We start from the raw sequence: 24,547 nt of genomic DNA, 5'->3' as shown, positions 1-24,547 counted from the left end.
CCCCTAGTTCTAGACATCTCAACTTTGGGAAAAAGATTCTGTCCATTAACCCTATCTATGCATCTCACAATTTCATAGACTTCTATCAAGTCTCCCCTTAGCCTCAGCTGCTCCAGAGAAAACAATTCTAGCTTTTCTAGCCTCTCCTTATAGGTCATACTCTCGAATCCAGGCAGCATGGTAAACATTTTCTACACTCTTCCAAAGCGTCCACATCCTTCCTGGAATGTGGTGACCAGAATTGAATGCAATACTCTTAAGTGTGGCCCAACCAAAATCTTATAAAGCTGCAAACTGGCATTCTAACTTGTAGTTTAGATCAGAGTACAAGAGTTAGGATAGGCAAAAGTGAGGACTGCAGATGCTGGAAACCAGAGTTTAGATCAGAGTGGTGCTGGAAATGCACAGCAGGTCAGGCAGCATCCGAGGAGCAGGAAAATCTATGTTTCGGGCAAAAGCCCTTCATCAGGAATAGATCTATTCCTGATGAAGGGCTATTGCCTGAAATGTCGATTTTTCCGCTCCTCGGATGCTGCCTGACCTGCTGTGCTTTTCCAGCACCACTCTGATCTAAACTCTGGTTTCCAGCATCTGCAGTCCTCACTTTTGCCTATCCTAACTCTTGTACTCAATTCCCTGACCAATAAAGGCAAGCAAGCCATATGCTTTCTTTACCACTCTAAATACTTGTGTGGTCACTTTCAGGCAGCTATGGACGTGAACCCCAAGATCCCTCTGTACATCAATACTGCTCAGGGTCCTTTCATTAACTGTATACTTTTCCTTAACATTTGATCTCCCAAAGTGCAGCACCTCACATTTACCCAGATTAAACTCCATCTGCCATTCCATACCTGCAACTAACCTATATCCTGCTGTATCCTTTGACAACCTTCTACACAATCTAAAACTCCACTGATCTTTATATTATCTGCAAACTTACCAACGCATCCATCTACATTTTCATCATGGCTGATTTTTTTCTAACCTGCAAGCGAAGCTCCTGCTTTCTCCCCATATTCTAAAATCAAAGTGGAGAATGTGAGAGGATGTGGGAAAGGTAATACTTAGAAAGAGATTAATTGCAAGTGCGGAGACGGTCGTATTTTAAAAGGGCAAAGTGAAGCAAGAAGGGAGCTCAATGCTGGGAAGCGAGAGCAACATTAGCGCAGAGGGGATGTTTGGGAGGACAGAGGACAAGGTGGTACACGGTTCAGGCCACTTTAGCAACCGGACTCTTTCTTGTAATGCAGAGGAGTCTCGCCATTGCTTTTAGACTGAATTCTTATCACGTACAAACAATCACAGAGTAAACAGAGCCTGCATTAGATAGGGCACCTCTCAGTGACGCACATTGAGTGCGCCACAATGGGACGATTGTCGCAGGGCTGACGTCAGGTGTTTGTTCACCACGTCAGCAGGACTGAAGATGGCGGAGGTGGAGAGTGAATCTCGACAGCCGCTGGTGAGTCAGTGCAGGCTTTTAATCATTACAGAAACAACCGCTGTATTACTGTGGGCCCAGGGACTGAAGCTCTGGACCCCCGGGTCCCGCCCCCGCCCTGGGGTATGCTCACACCGTGAGGATGCTGCCTGTTGCTGTCAGGGCTGTCCCACCGACATTGCCTTCATATGTAAACCGCTTTTATCAGCAGAACAGAAGTTGAGCTGAACTGTCCTTATTTTCCAGCTGGAGTCATTAAATGGTAAACCGGGACCCTGACTGACTAGCTTCAACTCTACAGAATCAATTCCTGTAGATTCTGCCCTACTGCAGGTGTTCATAGTGCTAAGTTTTTAAAGTGCGATTTGTTAATTCGGAGTTAAAATTCACACAACACCAGGTTATAGTCCAACAGGTTTATTTGGAAGCACTAGCTTTTGGAACGCTGCTCCTTCATCAGGTGGATTCCAGTATTCAAATCAGAAAATCTATTTGCCAGGTGTGTGCTGGTATTGTGGCTGTGCTGGAGCAGCTTGGTGAGCAGCTTGGTGAGAAGTATGACAATTCAAAACAACACGTAGTCATATTATTGTTGGAATAGCAGGGCCGAGAGCCTTTGTAGTATCCAATGCCTCCAGATGTTTGTAGATACCAGATAGAGTGAACTGTATTGACTGAAGGCTGCCATGAAATTTGTGGTCCTCAGGAGGAGGCTAGGATGGAATGTTCTCTTGGCATTTCTATATTAAGATTGTTGCAAATGTTTCAGCCTTATCCTTTGCACAGATGTGTTGGACATCTCTATCATTGAGGATAGGGATGTTTGTACAGTTTCCCTCTGTTCAGGGGCAGTATAGTAAAATCGCAAACACTGCTTTATTTATCTCCTGTGATCCTTTTGGAAAGTTCTCATTTCAGAAGAGTTTAACTTGGCTGGGATTTTAACCTGTTTGATACAAGCAGATAAACAGTTTGATCAAACTGTTGTATTTAAGGTTTGTAATATATCCATGTGGGTTTAACTCTGTTCTAATGTATTTGAAATTCAGAATCAGTTGCATTATTGGATGAAGGTTGAGAGTGGTAGTGAGAACCTGTTTGTAAACTGAATTTAGGAGAGATAATGAAGGGGAAATCACTTAATTGACTTTGGACCCCTCCGATCCTTTGAGGAAAAATTGGGATGCAAATAAATAAAGCACTTAAACAAGATGGAATGAAAGTTCATGGTGTACCATGATTATTTGGCTACTTAGGTTCTAAAATTTATATAACCATGTATAGACACTTAATGATACAAATATAGAAAATTGCAGGATGTGCAGAATAGAATATATACTATAGCTTATGTAATAGAAAATAATATATAAAATATTTTAAAAATAGAAGTCGGCCATTCAGCCCATTGAGTTTGCTCTGCCATTCAATATGATCTTGCTGATCATCCAACTCATTAACAATTCCTCATTTCTCTCCATCTTTTGAAGCTTTTAGACCTAAGAAATATTTTTAACTCCTTTTGAAACATTGTGTTTTGGCGTCAATGTTTTGTGTTTGAAACCTCTTCTGTTTAGCACAGTCTTGCCATCAGCTGGGATCATAACAATGATACTCTCCAGCTGGCTAGCTTAACTGAGCACCTAAAGAATTGAAATTGCAAATATAATGCAACCAGCCAGTTACTGTCTACTTGCCTCCAGCATATTGTTTGTAAACATTTTTGTGTATGCTATTCCAACTTGCAAGTGTCATTTATGTAAAGATAAAGAAAATTCTCATTGTAGATTAGATTTTCAAAAGTAACTGTAAACCTAAAATAATGAAGAATGCTGTAGAATATTGAAGCTTGAGTTTGTGCTAAATGATGGGACCAGATCAAGAGGAGTGAAAGTTGGGATATGTGCTTCTTGACTTCATGTGCTTTTTTAGAGGTATCAGTGGAGGTTTGGGAATAGATAATGTGCTAGCCCCTATGCTTGTCATGGAGATTGGGAGTGGGGCTGTGGTTGACAATAGGAGAAGGGGAAAACTCAGTTGAAAATAAATGATGGACTGATGATCTAATGTGTCTCGGCATTGTAGTTTTCAGACTTGGCTGATGTGTCGATATCAAACGATGTCCCTGTTGAGGGACAAATTACAGTTCCAGTCAGTTCTCAGTCACAGGAAGATGACTACTCCACTCTGGATGAACCCGTCAAGGATACAATTGTAAGTACTGTTGAACATCCCCAAATTTATGTTCTTATGAGGACAGTAACTCCTGCAAAGATACTGTTCCACATAGTGTTAAGTGTGTCTAGTATCTTATGGAATTAGTGGTGAGCTGGCTGTAACCATGGAATACACGAAAACTTGGAGTAAGTGAGGACTGCAGATGCTGGAGATCAGAGCTGAAAAATGTGTTGCTGGAAAAGCGCAGCAGGTCAGGCAGCATCAAAGGAGCAGGACAATTGACGTTTCAGGCATAAGCCCTTCTTCAGGAATGAGGAGGGTGTGCCAAGCAGGCTAAGATAAAAAGTAGGGAGGAGGGACTTGGGGGAGGGGCGTTGGGAATGCGATAGGTGGAAGGAGGTTAAGGTCCCTCCCACTCCGCCAAGGACATGCAGGTCCTTCGCCTCCTCCATCGCCAGACCATGGCAACACGACGCCTGGAGAAAGAGCATCTCATCTTCCGCTAAGGAACCCTCCAACCACAAGGGATGAATGCAGATTTCTCTAGTTTCCTCATTTCCCCTCCTCCCACCTTTTCTCAGTCCCAATCCTCAGACTCAGCACCGCCTTCTTGACCTGCAATCTTCTTCCCGACCTCTCCGCCCCCCAACCCCTCTCCGGCCTATCACCCTCACCTTAACCTCCTTCCACCTGTCGCATTCCCAACGCCCCTCCACCAAGTCCCTCCTCCCTACCTTTTATCTTAGCCTGCTTGGCACACCCTCATCATTCCTGAAGAAGGGCTTATGCCTGAAACGTTGCTTCTCCTGCTCCTTTGATGCTGCCTGACCTGCTGCGCTTTTCCAGCAACACATTTTTCAGCTCACACATAAAAACTTCCCTGTCATCCAAACATGCACTTCCCAGCATGGTTTCATGGACTAAATCAGGCAGAGATAGGCTGGTTTTGTTAGCTTTCCATTTTGTTCAAGGGATGCTAAGGCCAGTTATATAATTGCAATTACTATTCCCTCTGACATCACCAAATTCAGCATGGACCAGTAGTTGAAACTGGGACCTTGCAGGTCTGCGTTGGTATCATTCCATTTCGATTTTGTGAACTGAGTAATTGTGCAGAGAAGCTTTCTTCATAAATTTTATCTGTAGTGAAATCTCACCCTTGTCTGTCTTTGCTACTTCTTGTTTGTCACCCAAGGGTTAATTTATAAAGTTGAGGGTTATTTGTCTCTGAATTTTTAGTACAAAACTGCCTGCTTTATTCCATGTGCTGCCTTACCATATCATAGTCTGAAGTCAGCAAATAATGTCCTGTGTATACAGGTAGTTCTTCTGTAATGTGATAGTTGCAATCTTGTGCAACTCCGCATTACAGAAAAATTGCACATTAGAAACAGCACTTAAAGTGTAGCAGATATAATCGCATTACAGCCAACATACATTTTAAAAGTTCGCGCTTTAGAAACAGTGTCCCCAATTCATCAATCTCACTGCAGCGAATTCACATTAATGAAACACGCATCATAGCAGAACAATCTGTAATTGCAAGTTTTGTTTGCCATGCAAGAGAAGCTACCATCTTCAACCTAAGATTCCTAGTTACCCTGTCATTTCTAAAACCTTCACCAAATAACTTTTCCTAAAATATTTGATATAAATTTTTAAGACATTAACTATGATTCTAGAATAACTAATCAATCTGTGAATAGTGCACATTTTTCTTCTTTTGCTTCCATATTCTTTCCCCTTCCCCAACCACCTCCACCCCAAAAATGCTCGAAAGTAATTCAAATTGTTCCTTTTGACCAATGTCACATGCAAGATCGTGCACTTATACTTGTTTTGTGTTACTGCTTTAATAAACAAGAATTTCTCTTTTGCACAGATCTTATTTTAATGGCTTAGGAGTTGGAACTAATGTATGAGTGTCAATTTCAAGTCTAGACTTTTGTTACAGCAAAACTATATTAGACATTTTGGACATAATGTAGAATGGAGCTCTGCTTTGAACATGAAGACTGTTAGATTGTTTACTTGGAACATGAGAGTTATTTGCAGGCTGTGAGTCAATTACCGGGTTTAAATGGAACGGCACGAATTACTAGCCAAAACTAGTGTAATTTTGTTAACAGGAAAATCGCGTTGATTTTTCTGCTCTTCGGATGCTGCCTGACCTGTTGTGGTTTTCCAGCACTATTCTAATCTCCAGCAACTGCAGTACCCACTTTTGCCTAATTTTGTTAACATACTGAATATATGGTTGATTGCATTGTTGTTTCATGCAGTTGGTAAAAATGATTTGACATGAGTAAGCAACTTCATTAAATCATGTTGGAGACACTGAGATAGTAGAATATCCATTTTGTCACTGTTGAGTTATTGGAAGTTACTATTAATTCAAAATGTACTAAAGGAAAAACAGTGAAGTCAATCTGGAGAAATGGAATTGATTTTTAAAGTTGTTAAGTGGATCATTGTTGTAAAGTAGCAAAAACATGGTGTCAAATTTACTGATTATCTTGCATCAGTAAGATATTTGAAACTGTGCTCCCCATAATGTGAATTTGTTTTCATGATAAAAACAGGTGACAACCACAAACAATTCCTCATGATCATCTTACTAATCCGTTTTTCCCATTGGCAACTGTATCTGACCTAAGTATTGTGATGTGATTCCACGCATTCCTTGGCAACTACATTTTTTTTCTTTGTTTGCTTTGTGTTTATCAGATGCGAGATCTGAAGGCTGTTGGGAAGAAGTTTGCCCATGTTATGTACCCCAAAAAGAGCAGCAGCCTCCTCAGAGATTGTAAGTACAATTGAATATAATTTCAAGAACACGTTGGACTGAAAATACATTACAGAAAGGGTTTTTCTTAGCCTCTGAGAGTAAATTTTATGTCCAGTCCTGCAGTGAGATTTAATTCCTGGGTTAAATTGATTAGGATGATCTTGGCAAAATAGAGGTGGGACATTACAGTTGATCTTAATGTCTTTGGGCTTGTAGGAAGGGGAAGTCAGGTCAGAATCAATAGGGTTTTCCTCTTTAATTGTTTTCAGTGACACATGCTGGAAAATGCTTTAATGGATTTCAGTTAAGAAAGGCAGGGAGCAAGTTATTAGCATATTGCTAGCGCCAGCAAAATTATTGTTTTCAAGAGGGCTTAAACTTGTTGGAAAATGTCTGAATGTTTGCTGTTGTACAGGTTGTTGCTGATTGAGATGAATTATGTTTTAATCTTTGCAATATCGGAGTGTCCAAATATCTTGGAGCAGAATGCTTTCTGATAGTATAATAATATTCTAGGATGGATTCTATTCTGTGTGCAGTTATCTCCTTTTCCTAGCTGCGGGACTAGTTGAGTCAGTGATACATGGGTAGCCCAAATGTCCTTTAGCTAATTGGTGGCTCTCTTTCTCTATTGGGCATTTTTCCTTCTCCAACAAGTGACCATTGTGCACTATATAAATAAACCTCCTATCTGTTGGACCATAAAAATATGAAGTGCCATTCTTATCTATGGGTGAATATCTGCATTCATTCCCCATTTATAAATGGAGGAACAGTGTGGACAGGAGAGCGTTTGAGAAAAATATGAAAGTGAAACCACGCAGGATGTTCCCGCACATTTTTAGTGAGTTTCTCCAAAGCAGCGTTTTCAGAGGCCTGGGTACTATACTCATTCAAAATGCATTGATAAACACTCTTCAGAGGGTAGGTGTGAAATTGATGAGCTAAATGTCTTGCTTCCACACTAGGGATTCTGTGATTCTATTCTATGATTTTAGTACGGACAGCATTCTATTCTACCCTATCAGTCTACTCTCATTCTTTATAAGAGTGATGGAAGGTGTTATTAACGGTTATATCAAAGGAAACCTGCTAAGAAGTTAGCTGTTAACCGATGTTCAGTTTGGGTTCCTAACCCAGCCTTTGTCCAAACATGGACAAATAAGCTGAACTCAAAGATGAGGCAAGAATAATTGCCCTTGACATCAATGCTGCATTTGAGTGAATGTGACATTAATGATCCTTGTGTAAACTGAAGTTAGTGTGAATTAGAGGGAAAATTTATCTGATGATTGGAGTCATACTAATCCCAAAGGAAGATGGTATGGTCGTTGGAGTTCAATCATCTCAGTCCCATGACATTTTATTTTTATTTACTCATGGGATGAGGGCATCACTGGCAAGGCCAGCATTTATTGCCCATCCCTGATTATCCGGAAAACGGTTAAGAATCAACCACATTGCTATGGGTCCGGAGTCATGTGTCAGCCAGACCAGGTAAGTATGGCAGTTTCCTTCCTAAAGGGCTTCAGTGATCCAACAATTGATAATAGATTCACAGACATAATTAGATTCTTAATTCCAGAGATTTATTGAATTCAAAATCCACCATTTACCGTGGCAGGATTCGAACCTGAGTCCCCAGAACATTATTGGGGTCTCTGCATTAATAGTCTAGTGATAATACCACTAGGGCTGGAAATGTGTTGCTGGAAAAGCGCAGCAGGTCAGGCAGCATCCAGGGAACAGGAGAATCGACGTTTTGGGCATAAGCCCTTCTTCAGGATTCCTGAAGAAGGGCTTATGCCCGAAACGTCGATTCTCCTGTTCCCTGGATGCTGCCTGACCTGCTGCGCTTTTCCAGCAACACATTTCCAGCTCTGATCTCCAGCATCTGCAGACCTCACTTTCTCCTCATAATACCACTAGGCCATTGCCTCCCCCATCACAGTTTTTCAGGGGCCCAACCAACTTTAGCTACTTTGTCAATGAACTTCTCTCCATTCTAAGGTCAGAAATTTGGATGTTTGCTGATGATTGCACAATGTTCAGCACTGTTCATGACTCCTGTGATACTGAAGTTGCCCAAGGTCATGTTCAGGTACACCTGGACAATATCCAGGATTGGGCAAATGTGTGGCAAGTAACCTTGTGCCAAATAAATATTCTTGAGTCCTGATGAAGGGCTTATGCCTGAAACATTGACTCTCCTGTTCTTCGGATACTGCCTGACCTGCTGTGCTTTTCCAGCGCCAGCCTGTTCAAATCTGATTCCCCAGCATCTATAGTCCTCACTTTCACCAAATAAATCTTGTCTGGTAAAGGAATAACACAGGTTGGAGGCTTGATGCATCTTTTACCAGTCTCCTTTACCTGAACAATACACAGCAATATACACAAAGAACAGAGCAAAGTCTCTCCTCTGATTTCCACCCGCCCACCTGAAACCCCTGATTTTGGTCTGGCTGTGTTATGATTGGTGTTTGTAGGTGTCCAGATCCCCTGGATGGACTATCATGCCACCTTCACGTTACCTGGGTGCAGTTAGCTCCTCTTCCTAGGTGTGGGACTAGTTGAGTCAGTGATACATGGGTAGCACTAATGTCCTTCAGCTAGTTGGTGGCTCCCTTTCTCTGGGCATTTTTCCTTCTCCAGCAAGTGACTATTGTATGCTATATAAATAAACCGCATATCTGTTGGACCATAAAAATGTGAAGTGCCATTCTTATCTATGGGTGAATATCTGCATTCATTCCCCAGTCCCATATCATTTCCCACATAATCCTTTTCCATATCCTTCTTTACTTTAACCTTGTTTATAATTTGCTGATACTGGATTATCCCCTTTTCCCCAGTTCTTCTGTTGGGGCTCACTTTGAATGAGATGAGGATGTCTTCCATCTCCATTTCTTCCGATATGGGTGTGCTAGTGCTATTTGCAATTCTTTCTTTTGGTTTGTAGTATGCCATAATGCCGACCCATCACTTTGTCTGTTGTGTTGGGTAATCATTGTCCTGTGGTTGGCTGTGTAACAGCTTCCTGTGAGCGTCTCCAGTCTACTGTACAAGTAAATTTGGTTGTTGCAAACTAATTGACATATCTGTAACCCGTCTCTGAAGGTCCCTTTCCTGGTACTTCTCCTTCATTTTCCCTTATGCATGTGATTGTTCAACACTCAACATTAGTATCACTACATCACCTATCCTGTTACACACCTCTGCCTGTTTCTACACAAAGATTTTTATCTTGATCTAATTGCAAAAAAGAGCAATTCAACCTTATTTGCTCTCAATGCTCTTTTTCAAATTGTAGCTTACCTGGGTGGGAGAAATTACAAATTCTAGTTCTAAGTTTACCCTTTCCCAAATTCCCTGTGATACTTTATTGACCCATAAAGGTCTTAATGCTGGTTGCTCTCCAGCCTTACATAGAAAAATACAGCGCAGTACAGGCCCTTTGGCCCTCGATGTTATGCCGATCCAAGCCCACCTAACCTACACTAGCCCACGATCCTCCATATGCCTATCCAATGCCCGTTTAAATGCCCATAAAGAGGGAGAGTCCACCACTGCTACTAGCAGGGCATTCCATGAACTCACGACTCGCTGAGTAAAGAATCTACCCCTAACATCTGTCCTATACCTACCACCCCTTAATTTAAAGCTATGCCCCCTCGTAATAGCTGACTCCATACGTGGAAAAAGGTTCTCATGGTAAACCCTATCTAAACCCCTAATCATCTCCAGGAACCCCAGGAGAAAGTGAGGACAGCAGATACGGCAGAGTCAGAGTTGAAAAGTGTGGGGTGCTTCACACAGCAGGTCAGGCAGCATCCAAGGAGCAGGAAAGTCGACATTTCAGGCATAAGCATTCCTGCTCCGTGGATGCTGCTTGACCTGCTGCATTTTTCCAGCGCCACACGCTTTGACTCTGGTAGGAATTTTATTCAAATGAAACGGCATCTATTAAAATCAAGACTGGAAAGCCCAGTGATGTATGTTTGAGGGTAACAGAAAATGGTTTTGAATCTAAAAACAACATGAGCTCTAGATAAATTCTCAATGCCTTTAGAATAAAAAAAGCTGCATTTAATAATTTCACATTTCCAGTTATTTCTGAAGGTTTGTTTTACCTCAAGACTGATTTTTTTTTCCTGTGATCCTTGCGGAACACCGCTAGTAACTGCACTCCACGATGAACCTTTACCATCAACTACTACCGTCTGTCTTCTTCCAGCCAGCCAATTCCTAATCCAAACCTTCAACTCACCCTCAATGCCATACCTTCCAACATATTTTGCCATTTCTTGTATTTTGTATGTTTGCAACAGCTGGTTTCAGCCCAATTGCATTGCATTTCGGTTTGTCACTGCTAAAGAGTTTGAGTTGGTCATATGTTCTACTGTAGCAAGGTATTTCAGTCCACGTGAATCCAATGGGGAGGTTATTGACCCTATGATTTAAATGTTCACCTTTGCCATGGCCTTTCGCTGAAGGTATGAGCACAGAAAGTTAGTCTTCTCACCACTTTGCTCAGTGAATACCCTGTTTTAGCACTTACGTCATAATACTCTTATGAACTAGTAACACCCCGGAGTTCCATTTCCGTTCCTGATAGACGTTTTTCTGTCATAGTCTCTATATGCTCAAGGCGTTCATAGGTTATTCCTTCTCTTAATAACGTTACTTTGGGCTGGGTTGCATTCCATGTCCTGCATGCTATACATGGCTTTCCAAGCTGTCCATTGCTTGATAGATACTGGTTGCAGTCTTTCTGTGATACAGCACCTGCAAGGTTGTGTATTTTGTGTGTGGCATTACTTTCCCGTTCATTGAGGCTGTTAAGCCTTCATAGGCCGTGGGTCACAATCAGTGGCTACTACACTGCATGCCATTCCTCTTGCTCAGGAGATTGTGTGCTTCAGAAGTATGCCGCTGGCTGTATCGGGTTTCTGTGTTCCTGAGCCAGAACAGCCCCACAGTGTTTTCCTTCATTATGGACAAACAGGTGAAAAGCCTTCCTAGGATTTGAATGTCCCAGTGCAGGTGCTTTCAGGAGGGCTTTCCTTATTTTGTATCAGCGCCTTCAGTTTCTCACCATAGTTTATCATTTTTGATGTGGCTTGCCCATTTCGATGTATCCCTTCACAAAGTTCCAACAATAATTAAATAGCCCCAAAGCCTTCCATACGTCTGTCATGTATTTCCAAAATGTCCTGTTTCAGATTTAGGCATCTCCCTTTGTCCCTGTGACTTCTTCTACCCCAGGTAGGAGTCCCAAGGTCTCTCCAGCTGAGCCTTTTTAAAGCTTATCCTAATTTCACTTTAGATTACGTGTTTCTTTGGGGTTAATAAGGTCCTTACAAGCTCCTTTCTCTCTGAGGAAGCAAACAGCAGGTTGTCAACAAACTGCATCAGGAAGTTCCCGCCTCCTATCAGTATTCACTCCTGTATTCTCCCCATAGCTCAGTGATAGATGTTTGTTCACATGATCCACCAATTACATTAGATTACATTCAAATTTGTACAATGTAATTGATATGCTATCTATTTTTGCTCAGAGTTAGCCCATTTCTTGTCTTGGCTGCTTTCCTAGCCTAGTTGTCAGAGTTTGCATTCCAGAATACTTTTGAATTAAGAACAGTACAACACAGAAACCAAGCCTGCACTGACACATTACATCTTTCTCAGCTAAAACCTTTTGCCTCTACGCAGTCTATATCCCTCTATTCCCTGTCTTAAACATTGCTGTTGTATCAGCTTCTGCCACCTCCTCTGGCAGCGCATTTCAGGCACTTACCACCCTCTCTGTAAAAAAAAAAACTTGTTTCTCATACCTCCTTTAAACTTTCCCCTTTTACCTTAAACCTGTGTTCCCTGGTAATTGATTTTTCTATCCTGGGAAAAAGACACCGACTATCCATTCTATCCATGCCTCTCAAAATTTTGTGAACTTCTATCAGCTCGCCCCTCAGTCTCTGACGTTCAATTGAAAACAAACCAGCTTCTTAACCCTGAGGGTGGTAGGAATCTGGAACTCATTGTCTGTAAGGTGGTACAAGCATAAACCCTCATAACATTTAAGTATTTTAGATGTACACTTGCAGTGCCAAGACAGGTAAGACTCTGGGCCAAATGCTGTAATTAGGACTGGTATGGTTGTGTTTTTTTTTTGACCAGTGCGGATGTGATGGGTTAAAGGGCCTTCTGTGTTGTAGATCTCTATGACTCAGTATCTCCAGCAATAGGGAACCTACTGATTACTTGTTGGTATTTGAAGCCCTACAGATGAGGCAATATCCTGACAAATCATTTCTTTACCCTCTCCAAAGTCTCTACATCCCTCTGGTCATGTGGTGAGCAGAATGCACGTAATATTCTAAATGTGGCCTAACTAAAGTTCTATACAGCTGCAACATGACTTGCCAATTTGTAATCCCTTAAATGAAGGTAAAAATTCTATATGCCCTTCTTGACCACCTTATCAACTTGTGTTGTCACTTTCAGAGAGCTGTGGACCTGTATGCCTGGATCCCTCTCTGTTTGTTCTATGCTAAGCCTATTAGTCAGAGTTTATCCACTCACTGAATGCTCGAACATGTTTGTACTATATTAACCCTTTCACAATTATCAGGCAGTAACTTATAATGAGATTTGCCAGAGATTGTTTTCCTTAGAGCAAAGGAGTTTGAGCGGGGACATGATTGAGATATATAAAATTATGGAGGTCATTGAAAGGATAGACAGGAAGAGACATTTCCCCTTGATGGAAGGATTGGTAAAATGGGGCATGGATTTAAAGTAAGGAACTGAAAGTTTGAGAGAGATTTGAGGAAAAGCTTCTTAACCCTGAGGGTGGTAGGAATCTGGAACTCATTGTCTGTAAGGTGGTACAAGCATAAACCCTCATAACATTTAAGTATTTTAGATGTACACTTGCAGTGCCAAGACAGGTAAGGCTCTGGGCCAAATGCTGTAATTAGGACTGGTATGGTTGTGTTTTTTTTTGACCAGTGCAGATGTGATGGGTTAAAGGGCCTTCTGTGCTGTAGATCTCTATGACTCAGTATCTCCAGCAATAGGGAACCTACTGATTACTTGTTGGTATTTGAAGGCATTACCATTACTGAATTCTCAAGTATCAACATACTGGACAGGCCATATAAATAATGATTACAAGATTAGCTAGAGGCTAGAACTTCTGCTGTGACTCACGCACCTCCTAACTCGCCAATATGTATCCATCACCCATAAGGCCAAAGTTGAATGTGAGATGGAATACCTGGCCAAATGGGGGCAACTCCAGCAGTGTCCAAAGAGATCAAACCCAGAAAAAAGTAACCTGCTTGATCATCACTCCTTGAAACTCCTTCGATATTCAGTCCCTTTACTATCGTCACACAATGGCAGCAGTATGTACCATTCACAAGATGCAGTAATTCACCAAGTCTCCTGTGACAACTCCTTTCAAACCTGTGATTTCTGCCACCTAGAAAGACAAGGCTACCAGATGCAATGGAACACCACCTGCAAGTTCTCCTCCAAGCCACACGCTATTCTGAAGGAACTGTATTGTTATTCCTTCACTGTTGCAGGTTCAAAATCCTGGAACACACTACTTAACAGCAATGTGGATGTTCTGAGATCCCAGTATCTGAAACAGTTGAAATGCAGCTCATCATCACCTTCTGGGCAATTAGGAATGAGGAATAAACACTTGGTCTAGCCTACGATATCCGCATCCTGTAAGCAGACTGTAAAAACAAAATCTGAAAAGTTGAACTAGAAACAGTAAATGCTTATAAAATATTTTAGCTTATCAGGTATGATCTATGGAGAGAGGAACAGGAAGTTTTTCAAGTTGTGTCCTTTATCAGAGATTTTGTGTTTTTATTTTAGCTTTCCATTATCTGCAGTATTCTGCATTTTGATATGTATAAATGTCATTAAATGCATTTGAATGTGATCAGTGTTTGTTTGAAAATGCTAAGGCGATGTCTGTGGTCGCAGATTCTCTGCTTTGAGTTTATTCTGCTCGGTCTGTGCATAGAATTGGAACCTTTGCATTTTGCAAAACCCACTAGTAAACCTGGGATATCCCTGAGCTGAGTTCTATGATTTTCTTTTGGGCAAATTGTTAATTATTGCAGAAACTGACTAGTTTTGCGCATGATTGTGAATAATTCTTGTGTTTTCTCATTACAGGGGATCTATGGGGCCCTCTGATACTCTGTGTTTTGTTAGCAATGTAAGTAACAATCTGGTGTAAGGCTTCAGATGATTTATTTTCATTTGCGACTGAGTGGTCATAGGTTTTTTTTCTCTACTTAATTGCTGTATGTGTAAGGCTTGGAGAAGATAACCTTAATTAAAAATAGTGTTGGATGAGGTCTAAGAATGGTGCACATGTAAACAGTGAATGAAATTTACTTTTAAAATTCCCCTATGCCACCCAATTTTCTTTACTTTCAGGAGCAGAATTTTACATGAGGGTCTTAACTAGCTGTCGGGAAACAATTGCTAATAGGAATTATCCTTGCTGAGAATCAGGTCACTAGATGCACTTTTAGCGTGGAATTGATGACCAATTCTTCAGTACTATGTGTGACACTGTATGATACATTTGCTTCTGAAATCTAGGGGATCTCAAAAGCAATCCACTTTCAAAATATTCCTTCCCAAACCCTCCTTTGTGTAGATACCAACTGTGGAGCCACTCGCCTGAAGCCCCGATGTGTGCTTGTACTTGTTTCCTGTAAGAATTTGTGTCATATTGTGCTCGTCTTTTTAGTTTGCTCCTTTCTAAATGTGTCTGTGATGTGTGTGTGTGTATCTCTGTGATGTGTGTGAGAGAGTGAGTGAGTGATACTGACACTGACTCAGTGTTGATGTTTCTGTCTCTATTACGGTTACGTCATGTGTGAGAATACACTCATTTATGTGAAATATCCAGCTTGTGTGTTCTTTCCAGGTAGATGATCCCTCTTCTAGTTCCACTTTTTAATGGTGCTAAGCTAACGCAACTTAAATATCAGATCCTGTCAGTCATTATTGGACAGTTGTTTGTTTGCAGTACTTTTTGACATTGTGGGGCAGCAGCTTGCTCAAGTTGATTTCCTTCTTTTATTAGCTTTTAGGTACACCTGTGATTTATCTAACAAAAAAAAGTCTTTATTTGTTGCAGATGCGACTTGAAGGATGTATTTACATTTGTTCTGTTTCATACAGGATGTTACAGGGGAGTTCTGTTGACAATAAGCATGAAGGAGGCCCAGAATTTGCTGAAGTGTTTGTAATCGTGTGGTTTGGCGCAGTCATCATTACACTGAACTCCAAACTGCTCGGTGGCACAATGTAAGTTTTCTTCCCATGTTTCACTATTGAGGGCACTGTTCCATCAACACAGGTGGCTGTCTAGTGCCTTGTCCCCATTGGTTTTGTGTGAGTCTTAGAAGCTGATTTGTTTGTAACCTTTAGCTAGCCCAACTTCCACTTAAAGTGAAGGTCAGGGATTGAAGTCTTGTTATCCTTACCTATTTTCCACAGTATGTTTACCTGCTGAGCCAACAAATAGCAGCATGAAAAAGTTTAATTACATTTCATTTTGGAATGGAAAAATATAAAACATCAGTAGTCTTTTGACCGACTATTCCTCGTTGTAAACTGTAAACCTCAAAGTCTGAAACAAAAACAGAAATTGATGGAAAAGCTCAGCAGTCTGGCAGCATCTGTGGAGAGAAAGCAGAGTTAACATTTCAGGTCGAGTAATCCTTCCTCAGAAACCTTCCAAGATTTTAAACCTCAAAGTCTGCTGTTTTAATGACTTTACTCTGATATCTTGTTATTCAAATGCCCATAGGATGCAATGGTTTAGAGTACTATGAAGCAATGATGTTTTTTTCCTTTACAACACCACTCTGTTCTCTTGCAGTTCATTTACTATGCAGTGTCTCCTGCAAAAGGCATGCTTATCCAGAAAGCATGTACAACATTGCAAGTTTCTGCTCTTGTACAGTTTAACATTGTATATTTTTCAGGTCAAAACTTAGTGTCTTGGCTGCAGTTGGCATATGGTCCATGAAACCAGTTTGAAAAATAATTGGCAAGCAAATAAGTTGAGATAGTGGTATAGGCCTTCGAGAAAAGATTTCTGTGTATCTATTCCCACCCACTATAGCCCAATTACCACTGAAATCCTTATCCACTGTTGTGTTGCCTATAGATTCTAGTGCATGATGTTCTTTCTTCCTCCTTGATGAGCTCTCATTTTTTACCCTTTACAAAATACAATTTATTCAAAATCCATATCTTGACAAGTTCATCTACATTCATACCGTAAAATAAAAACATTAGAAACTCAGCAGGTCAAGCAGCATCTGTGAAGAGAGAAATCAAATGAACACTTCACGTCCAATATGATTCTTCTTTAGAGGGTGAAGAAGAATCACATTGGATTGAAATATTAACCATTTTTCTCTCTCTACAGATGCTGCCAGACCATAGAGTTTATCCAGTGCTTTGTTTTTATTTCAGATCTCCAGTAGCCGTAGTATTTTGTTTTACTTGTGTTCACTCTCTTTGTCATGAACTTGAAAGCTAGTCCTTGTTTACAAATCTTCCAACAGAGCACTTCTGATGAAGAGTCACCAAATTTGAAGCATTAATTCTGCATTCTTCCCATATATGCTGCCAAACATGTTGAGATTTTCCAGCAATTTTTATTTGTATTTGATAGTTTCATTTGTTTACTGTATATGGCACTTTGAGTGTAAATCGGCTGCTGTCATTGCTTTACAAAGATTGACTGCACTTAAAAAATCAAATATATCAATGCCATTACTCTTTGATTTCAGCATTTGCCACTTATTTATATTCATGTACCTTGCATTCTTGAAGTCAGTAGAATATGTTGGTCTACAGTGCCACAGTGTGGTTGAAAGCAGGTCCTACATCATGGAAATTCTATACAGAGGAACCTCGATTATCCAAATACCAATTATCCAAAAATCGGATTATCCGAAGGAGATCTCAAGGTCCCGATGGAAGCATTACATCAAAGACTTATTTCCAACAGTGATTGCATCTTTTTTTTTACAGTGATTAAACAGGCACCATCTCCAAATAACTGATTGCATGCGCTCTCTCTCTCCCCACACTTTTCCTGGAGTTCTATGCAGGGGTGAACCTAAACCCCCCCCTTCCCCACATAATCTCTCCAATGTTGTCCTATACAGGGCAAAGGTGGAACCTGCCAAAATGATGCAGTAAAAAGTTGTGTTTGGGGCTGTGACTGTGTGTGTGCGTGCGCTATTTGGAGACTTACCCCACAGAGGCAACTACAGCAGTCTTGTTGGTGTCCAGTCTAGCTTCCCCAGAGAGGGGGGGGATGTTGGACGGGGTTGGGAGCAGGGGTCAGGGTCTCGCACGCTGTGTGCTGCTCCTAGTCTCCTGAACAGGGAGCAGACTTTAAAAGCGAGCCCTAGAGGAAAGGCATTTAACCAATTAACTGAATAATCGATTATCCGAACGAAATAGTGCCCGTCCATCATGTTCGGCATATCTAGCTCTCCTATTATCCATCATCAGTGAAGGAGCCTTCTGTAACTTCCCATAGCATCTTTTTTCCTAAACTCCTCTTCTTCCTCCTCCTTTAAAATGTTGGAAAAATGATTTCAAGCAAACTGTCAATCTCGTAGCAAATTGATAACTTTATTGCTGCTTTTTGCAAAAGATTTTTCTATCCTCCATCAAATAGTCCATATGGTTTCCACATTAAATACTACATATTTTTGTGTTGGATTGTAATTATGAGCAAGAACCATCACTATTTATTTTAACTCTCCCAGTCTAACTCTTGGTATGTTGATACTGAATGTGGTATAATTTATATTGTCTTGACTGATACCAATCATCTTTTACAGAATGTGGAATTAAACCCTGTTGTGTATGGGTTAACACCACATTGAAAATGGGCTTAATCAGATGATTCTGAGGGGGAATGTCACTATTGCAATGAGTTTATTTCTGCATTTATGTTAAACCCTTGCATGACAGTTGCTGATGTGCAGAGAGAAAAGAAATTGTGGAGAAGTCCAAAGCAGGCGTAGAAAAGTTTGAGAGTAAATGTATGTATTTCCTTTTGCTTCTCAGCTCCTTCTTTCAAAGCTTGTGTGTGCTGGGTTATTGTATATTGCCACTCACTGTCGCCATGGTTGTTTGCTCACTCATCCGGCTAGCTCCGCATTCCAGCACTTCAGAAATCCCAATGGCAGTGGTTATAATTCGCTTTGTTATTGTGCTCGCCGCATTTGGTTGGTCAACTTTCGGTAAGTAATTGATTGCTTTCTTTAGAACAATGATTAAAACTGTGTTGAGAGTTAGGAAACATACTTAGCGTGAACAAACCTTGTTGAGGGTGGTGCAACTGGTTAGCAGTTCCCCATGTGCTGCTCAGCTGATAGGAAAATAAAATTTGAGGTAACATAACTGAACTAGGAACCCTGGAAAAGTAGTTTGGTAAAAGAAAACAGGATTCCTTGTTCACTTATGTTACCTTGAAAATGTGATGGTGAGTAAACTGAGAAATGCAACTATTCTTGCTACAATTATTGCTTTAAAACTAATTTTCACACTAATTAGGACTTAAATGCTGATGCAAAACATTTTGAATAGATGTTAGAATTTAGTATTTAAGACACTAAATAAAATCTTAAACCTCATTAAGCTGCAGCATGAATGGCATTATGCGAATGGAATTATGACAATCTCCAGAGTAATTTGCAACCGTTCCAGAAAAAAAGATTATTTTTTAAAATGCAGCAAGGAAAACACTTTGGAGATTATTTAGGCTAAAATGTCATGTGGAATGTAAAATGGAGTGAAACTTGAGGCAAGCTGAAATTAAAGTTGTTCTAGTTATAAAACAATAGTCTGGTGTTGGGCATCTTCATAGTGGGAAATAGCTGGTTTTCTCAGTATTTTGGTCTTTCTGGCAGCATGGTAAGAAAATTAACAATATCATGGCACTGGGTTGGCAACCTGGCTGCTTTGAATGCTTGATATGTATAATCTGGAGCTCAGGGTGAAGAGTGAAAGAAAAGGAAATTATTTCTACTGAAAGAAATATAGGCATTATTTGATACAAGTTCTGTGGAAACCATATTAATTTATGTTCAGTCCTGCTTTGTCTTGTACAGTAGCAGTTCAGTGAAAGGTGGAATTTGCTTGAGCAGTTTTATCTGGGTATACCTATGGTTCCTGTAGTGTGTGTTTTGACTGTACTATATAAGATCTATTGTGTTTAGTGCCACCATATGGCTGAAGACAGTGCTACAGCTTTTTTTTTGGTCAGGCATGTGCCTGTGATTGGAAACCTTTTGACATGTTTCATTTCACTGCTGTGAAGTTATACATCTTGTTGGGTTTCTGTTTGTCCATTGTACTCCCTTCCACCCCTAAGCCAAAAGAACTTCTTGGTATTGTCAAATCTTGGTAGACCAAAGTGGACTCTAACCAGCATGGTCTACAAATACAAAAACAGCTTAAAGTCACAGTGGTGTTCTGAGATTAATATGCATTATCCGTCCTTATCCCTTTGACACACTCCATGACACGATGTTTCCTTATACTTTTCCTGTAAAATCCAGCCTGATAGCAATGCCTTATCTTCATTCTATTATTTATATGACCATAGCCAAAGCAGCTCATTTGGACCTGCCTGTTGCTGTCAAATTATTACATTTTTCAATGTTGGACTAACCAACTATCTAGTTTCCAGGCTCTATATCACTGACTAATATGCTTATTATTCAGGGCCATTGCAGTTATTACTGCATCTAAGAAATATTTTGCTGACAAGGAAGAAAAAAGTTTTTGTTTAAAACTACTTTGGATTTCTCAGTGAGTAATAACACCACCACCTACGTATTATTGAAACCCCAAGACCTAAAACATCCCCGAATCAGCCTCTATTCTGTTTTGGGTAAATTAGGACAGCTGAGGTACCAAAATTGGCAAAGGGTGCTGACTGGATCAAATCCTGCTGTAGCATCCTCATGATCCAATGGCTCACTGTGCTTGTAGTCTACTCTTCCTTCAAGAGTTCCACCACTCATTAGAAGATGAGTAATCGGAGTAAATCAGACAACTTTAGAAACAGGGAAGAAATGAAATAAGAAAGAAAAATCCAAAAATGCACTAAAGCAAGAAATACATCAATAGACAACACGAGAAATGTTAATTGAAACATCAGAAGTTAGGTACTTTACTCCATGGACAGTGGCAATGCCAGTCACCTGGTCATGCTTAGTTTAAGAGGTCTGGGAATATTTTATTTTGTCAGCTGGATGTTTTGCAATTGAGATTGAGAGTCAATGACCAATTAAGAAGAATTGAAGAAAATCTTGTTTTCTTAAAATGTACTTATAATTTATTTTTATTTTCCTCTGCTAGCCTCAACAGCATTTCTGGCAGACAGCCAGCCACCAAATCGCAAGGCCCTTGCTGTTTACCCGATATTTCTGTTCTACTTTGTCATCAGTTGGATGATCATCTCCAATGCATCTGCATGAGGACCATTTAGCCTGAAGACTAGGACGATAAAATATGAGTGATTCAAAATCAATCTCATGGAGACTGTTTACTTAAAGTGGCATCCCATTATATGCAGAGGAGGAGAAGATCAAGAAACATTGATATTTAGTTTGTATGTTATTGAATGTACAGTAGTTCGTAAAACCTGTAAGAGAGGTTCATAATTGAGGTCTTGCAGACTTTGGGGAAAATATTAATTTCAACTGAGGAGTTGCGTTTGTAACATGGCTACAGATACCTGGAGCAATATTATTTTATTTATTTTGTTACATGTATTGGAATTTTTTTCATCTGTGATCAAAATCTGCCTGTATTTGATATCAAAACACTGCACTTATTGTGTCAATTGAAGGTTCTATTTAGACAATTTAGACTGAACTTTCTATAACAATTCATTTGGAAATCTCCATGTGCCACTCAATGTAATAGTAAATCTTAAAGGTTAGTTAAATTCTTACTTTCCATCCTGGCCTGTGCTGAGTGAGCTGGTCTCAGCTAGGACACGAGTTAATATTTCTATTGGCCTCACTGGAATGGACTGGTAGAGACAAAATTATTCATGATCTCTGGTTTTTTAATCACCATCCAATGACCTCTGTGAACTGTTGTGCTGTGTATATGTCAGGTGAGGACACAGTTAGACTTGACTGGTTGTTTAGCCTGCTAATTTTCAAGTGTAGTCTTACTACATGGTGATGTGAATGGGCACTATGAAGACTTGATCACTTCTAGATATGGAAGCATGGGATGTTTGCATGATGCTGCTGTTCTGGGATGGGTTGGAGCAGAACTGAAATTATCTTAAGGCTGTAATTATCCTTGAACACTAAGCCAGGATTAGCATCAATTATTTAAATGGCGGTGTCAACCAATAGTGATGGAATGGAAATCGAATATCCTTGCCTTGTGGCTGTTATTTGGACAGTATCATTCTTGACATGTAATTTAACTGTTGGCCTGAATATCCAATTCTCTGTCCTTTCAAGGGTATTGGTCAATGAGAATAGCTTATTATTTCAGTTACATCTTCAATTCAGACTTATGATAATCTACAGACTTTACCTCAAATTATAACTTGAGCAACTCAATACTTTATTGCTCGAAGCACCTAGACTCTACTCGACTAATACGATCATTTTGTTGGCAAGTTTGTAACATTGTTAATTTTTTCTGAATCTACATAATGAAGTTATTTTCAATTATAGTGTTGGAGTGACGTTAGAGGACTGATTCTTTCCGGCGTTTGAAAGCCTCTGTACATAAGAGCCAATGTGAAATTAGTTTTGAGAGACCCAGTTCAATTCTTTGTTTCCATGAGTCAAAAGCACAAAACTGATTTATGTTTGAAATTGTTAGACTCCATCTCAGTCTCCACATGTGATGTGTCATGCAAATGCATGGCTCTTTTGCATTATTGGAGCAGTCAAATTAGGAGATGCTTATGCTTTTATTTCACATTCTGTACTAATATACTTGCAAATTTAATGCTGATCATGTATCTATTCCATTGTTTAATGATATGGTGCATAGGCACCTTTATTTCAACACACACTACATCTTTGTGTGTCCATATTTGTTATCTTTGTCATCTGTATTTGTGCATTGTAAACACCAGTTTGCAACGTTTAGTTACTCGGTGATATCAGAGTGATTTTTAATAGGAAAGCCACATACACCCTTAAGAATACTTTTGAAACTTTCGAGTTTAGTGCAGTCATTCTGCAGGAAGATTGAGTCAAGATGTGCTGCAACATGGCATTGAGTACCTCCAGGACCATTATTAAAAGACAGTATAAAATACGTGGCACAATTTTGAAAAGTGTCCACGTGCACTTTTTCCATACACATGCTTTGAAATGACGTAACTAGATGGTAAGGTGATTTAAACAGTATGTGGATGTATAAATAGATGATCAGAACATAATAGCACAGAGATCATGCTAGCATATTATAAATCATTGGTAAGGCTTCACCTCAGATTGGGCAATTTTGTCCAGCACACTTCAGAAAGATAATAAGGGCTTTGGAGTAGAGAGTTGAAACTTTATTGCTGGAACAGCACAGCAGGTCAGGCAGCATCCAGGGAACAGGAGATTCGACGTTTCGGGCACAGGCCCTTCTTCAGGAAGGCCTGTGCCCGAAACGTCGAATCTCCTGTTCCCTGGATGCTGCCTGACCTGCTGTGCTGTTCCAGCAATAAAGTTTCAACTTTGATCTCCAGCATCTGCAGACCTCACTTTCTCCTTTGGAGTAGAGAGTTGATTTACTAGGCCTGAGGGACTCTTATAAGAAAAGCTAGGATTCTTCTCTTAGAAATAGAGAATAGCAAGAGTTGAACTTATACTGAATCGAGGTGTTGATAAACTATTCTGTCTAGTGATAGAGTTAATATCCAATATCGTAGATTTAAAATCACTATCAAAAGAAGTAGAGAGATAAACATTTTGAGTTTTTGGGATCTGGAATGGTCTAACTGAAAAAGTGGTGGAAGCTGATTCCATAAATTTGAGAGGAGTTGGTCAGAGCAATTGAAGATATGGAAGATAGGAAAATAGACGTAAACAGGAATATGGGGTGGGGGGGTCCAAGTGTGACAGCTCTCTTTCAAAGAGCTCCACAGGATTATGTGCCAATGTCCATATGTTCTGTAATTTTGTCATTATTAAGAAGGCAGCTTCTTAATGTTGTACTCCTTAAGCAAACTGCACCCTGTCTTCCCCCTCTTCCTATAATCACCACTCCTACCGTACTAAAACAAACATCGCATGAGAATCCAGCCTTAAGATGTAATTGTTTGGAGACTAGTGCAGCAATTGATTCAGTATTTATGCTGGTTAATCATTCTTCGATCCTGAAGCAGACTAAATGATATTCAAATGCAGGATAAGAGTGGAGATGTTGCTGGACTTTTCACTTGGACAAAGATTTGCTATTTTTGGTGTGTGACTGCCCTTTTGAGCCAGTATTTACATTTAGTTCACATAGCAGAGAAGAAACTCTGTTTTCTGAAAACTGGTGACAGATTTAAAGATAAATTAATTGAGTGTATCCTTTCAGAATTTAGAAGTTGGGATAGACTATCCAGCTGCTCAAATATATATAACAGTAATCTCTCAACAGTGTTTCACATGTTCGTAAATAAACCTCCTAAATTCACTTTTGAAAATTTCAAGAGCCTTTCAGGGAGAGTCTCTGGATTTTCACTATCCTTTGCCCCGACTTCATTTCTAAATGGCCTCACTCTAATGATGCGGATATGTTACTTGTTCTGGATTTCCTGGCCATGCGAATTAGTTTTTCTGTTTCTGCTTGACTGATTTTTTTCCTTGAACACCTTTGTTACGTTAATCCTTAACCATCAAAACCCCCAAGTCAGATTTATACAACTTGTTTTCATAAAATAACCTTTTAAGCTGCTATTGCAATTCTGGTGAATCTGTACTGCCAGTATATCTTTCCTGATGTGTGGTGCCCAAAACTTTGGAGACAGTATTCGATAGGTGCTGTATAGGTAAAGCATCACTTTCTCACTATTGTATTCCACTCCT

General features: G+C 40.1%; 1 protein-coding gene across 1 annotated transcript; it reads left to right on the top strand.

Moving 5' to 3' along the window:
• The first annotated feature begins 1,358 nt into the window (after positions 1–1,358).
• On the top strand, positions 1,359–22,958 carry yipf6 (Yip1 domain family, member 6). The gene is made up of 7 exons (XM_043704786.1): positions 1,359–1,465; positions 3,527–3,655; positions 6,347–6,425; positions 14,613–14,655; positions 15,636–15,761; positions 18,558–18,733; positions 20,859–22,958. Exons 1-7 carry the CDS (start codon positions 1,430–1,432, stop codon positions 20,975–20,977), a joined length of 708 nt encoding a protein of 235 aa, XP_043560721.1. The 5' UTR covers positions 1,359–1,429; the 3' UTR covers positions 20,978–22,958.
• The last annotated feature ends 1,589 nt before the right edge of the window (positions 22,959–24,547 follow it).

The sequence above is a fragment of the Chiloscyllium plagiosum genome, chromosome 15 (assembly GCF_004010195.1).
Source record: "Chiloscyllium plagiosum isolate BGI_BamShark_2017 chromosome 15, ASM401019v2, whole genome shotgun sequence".
Lineage (NCBI taxonomy): Eukaryota > Metazoa > Chordata > Chondrichthyes > Orectolobiformes > Hemiscylliidae > Chiloscyllium > Chiloscyllium plagiosum.
This window is presented reverse-complemented; position numbering and strand designations above follow the sequence as displayed.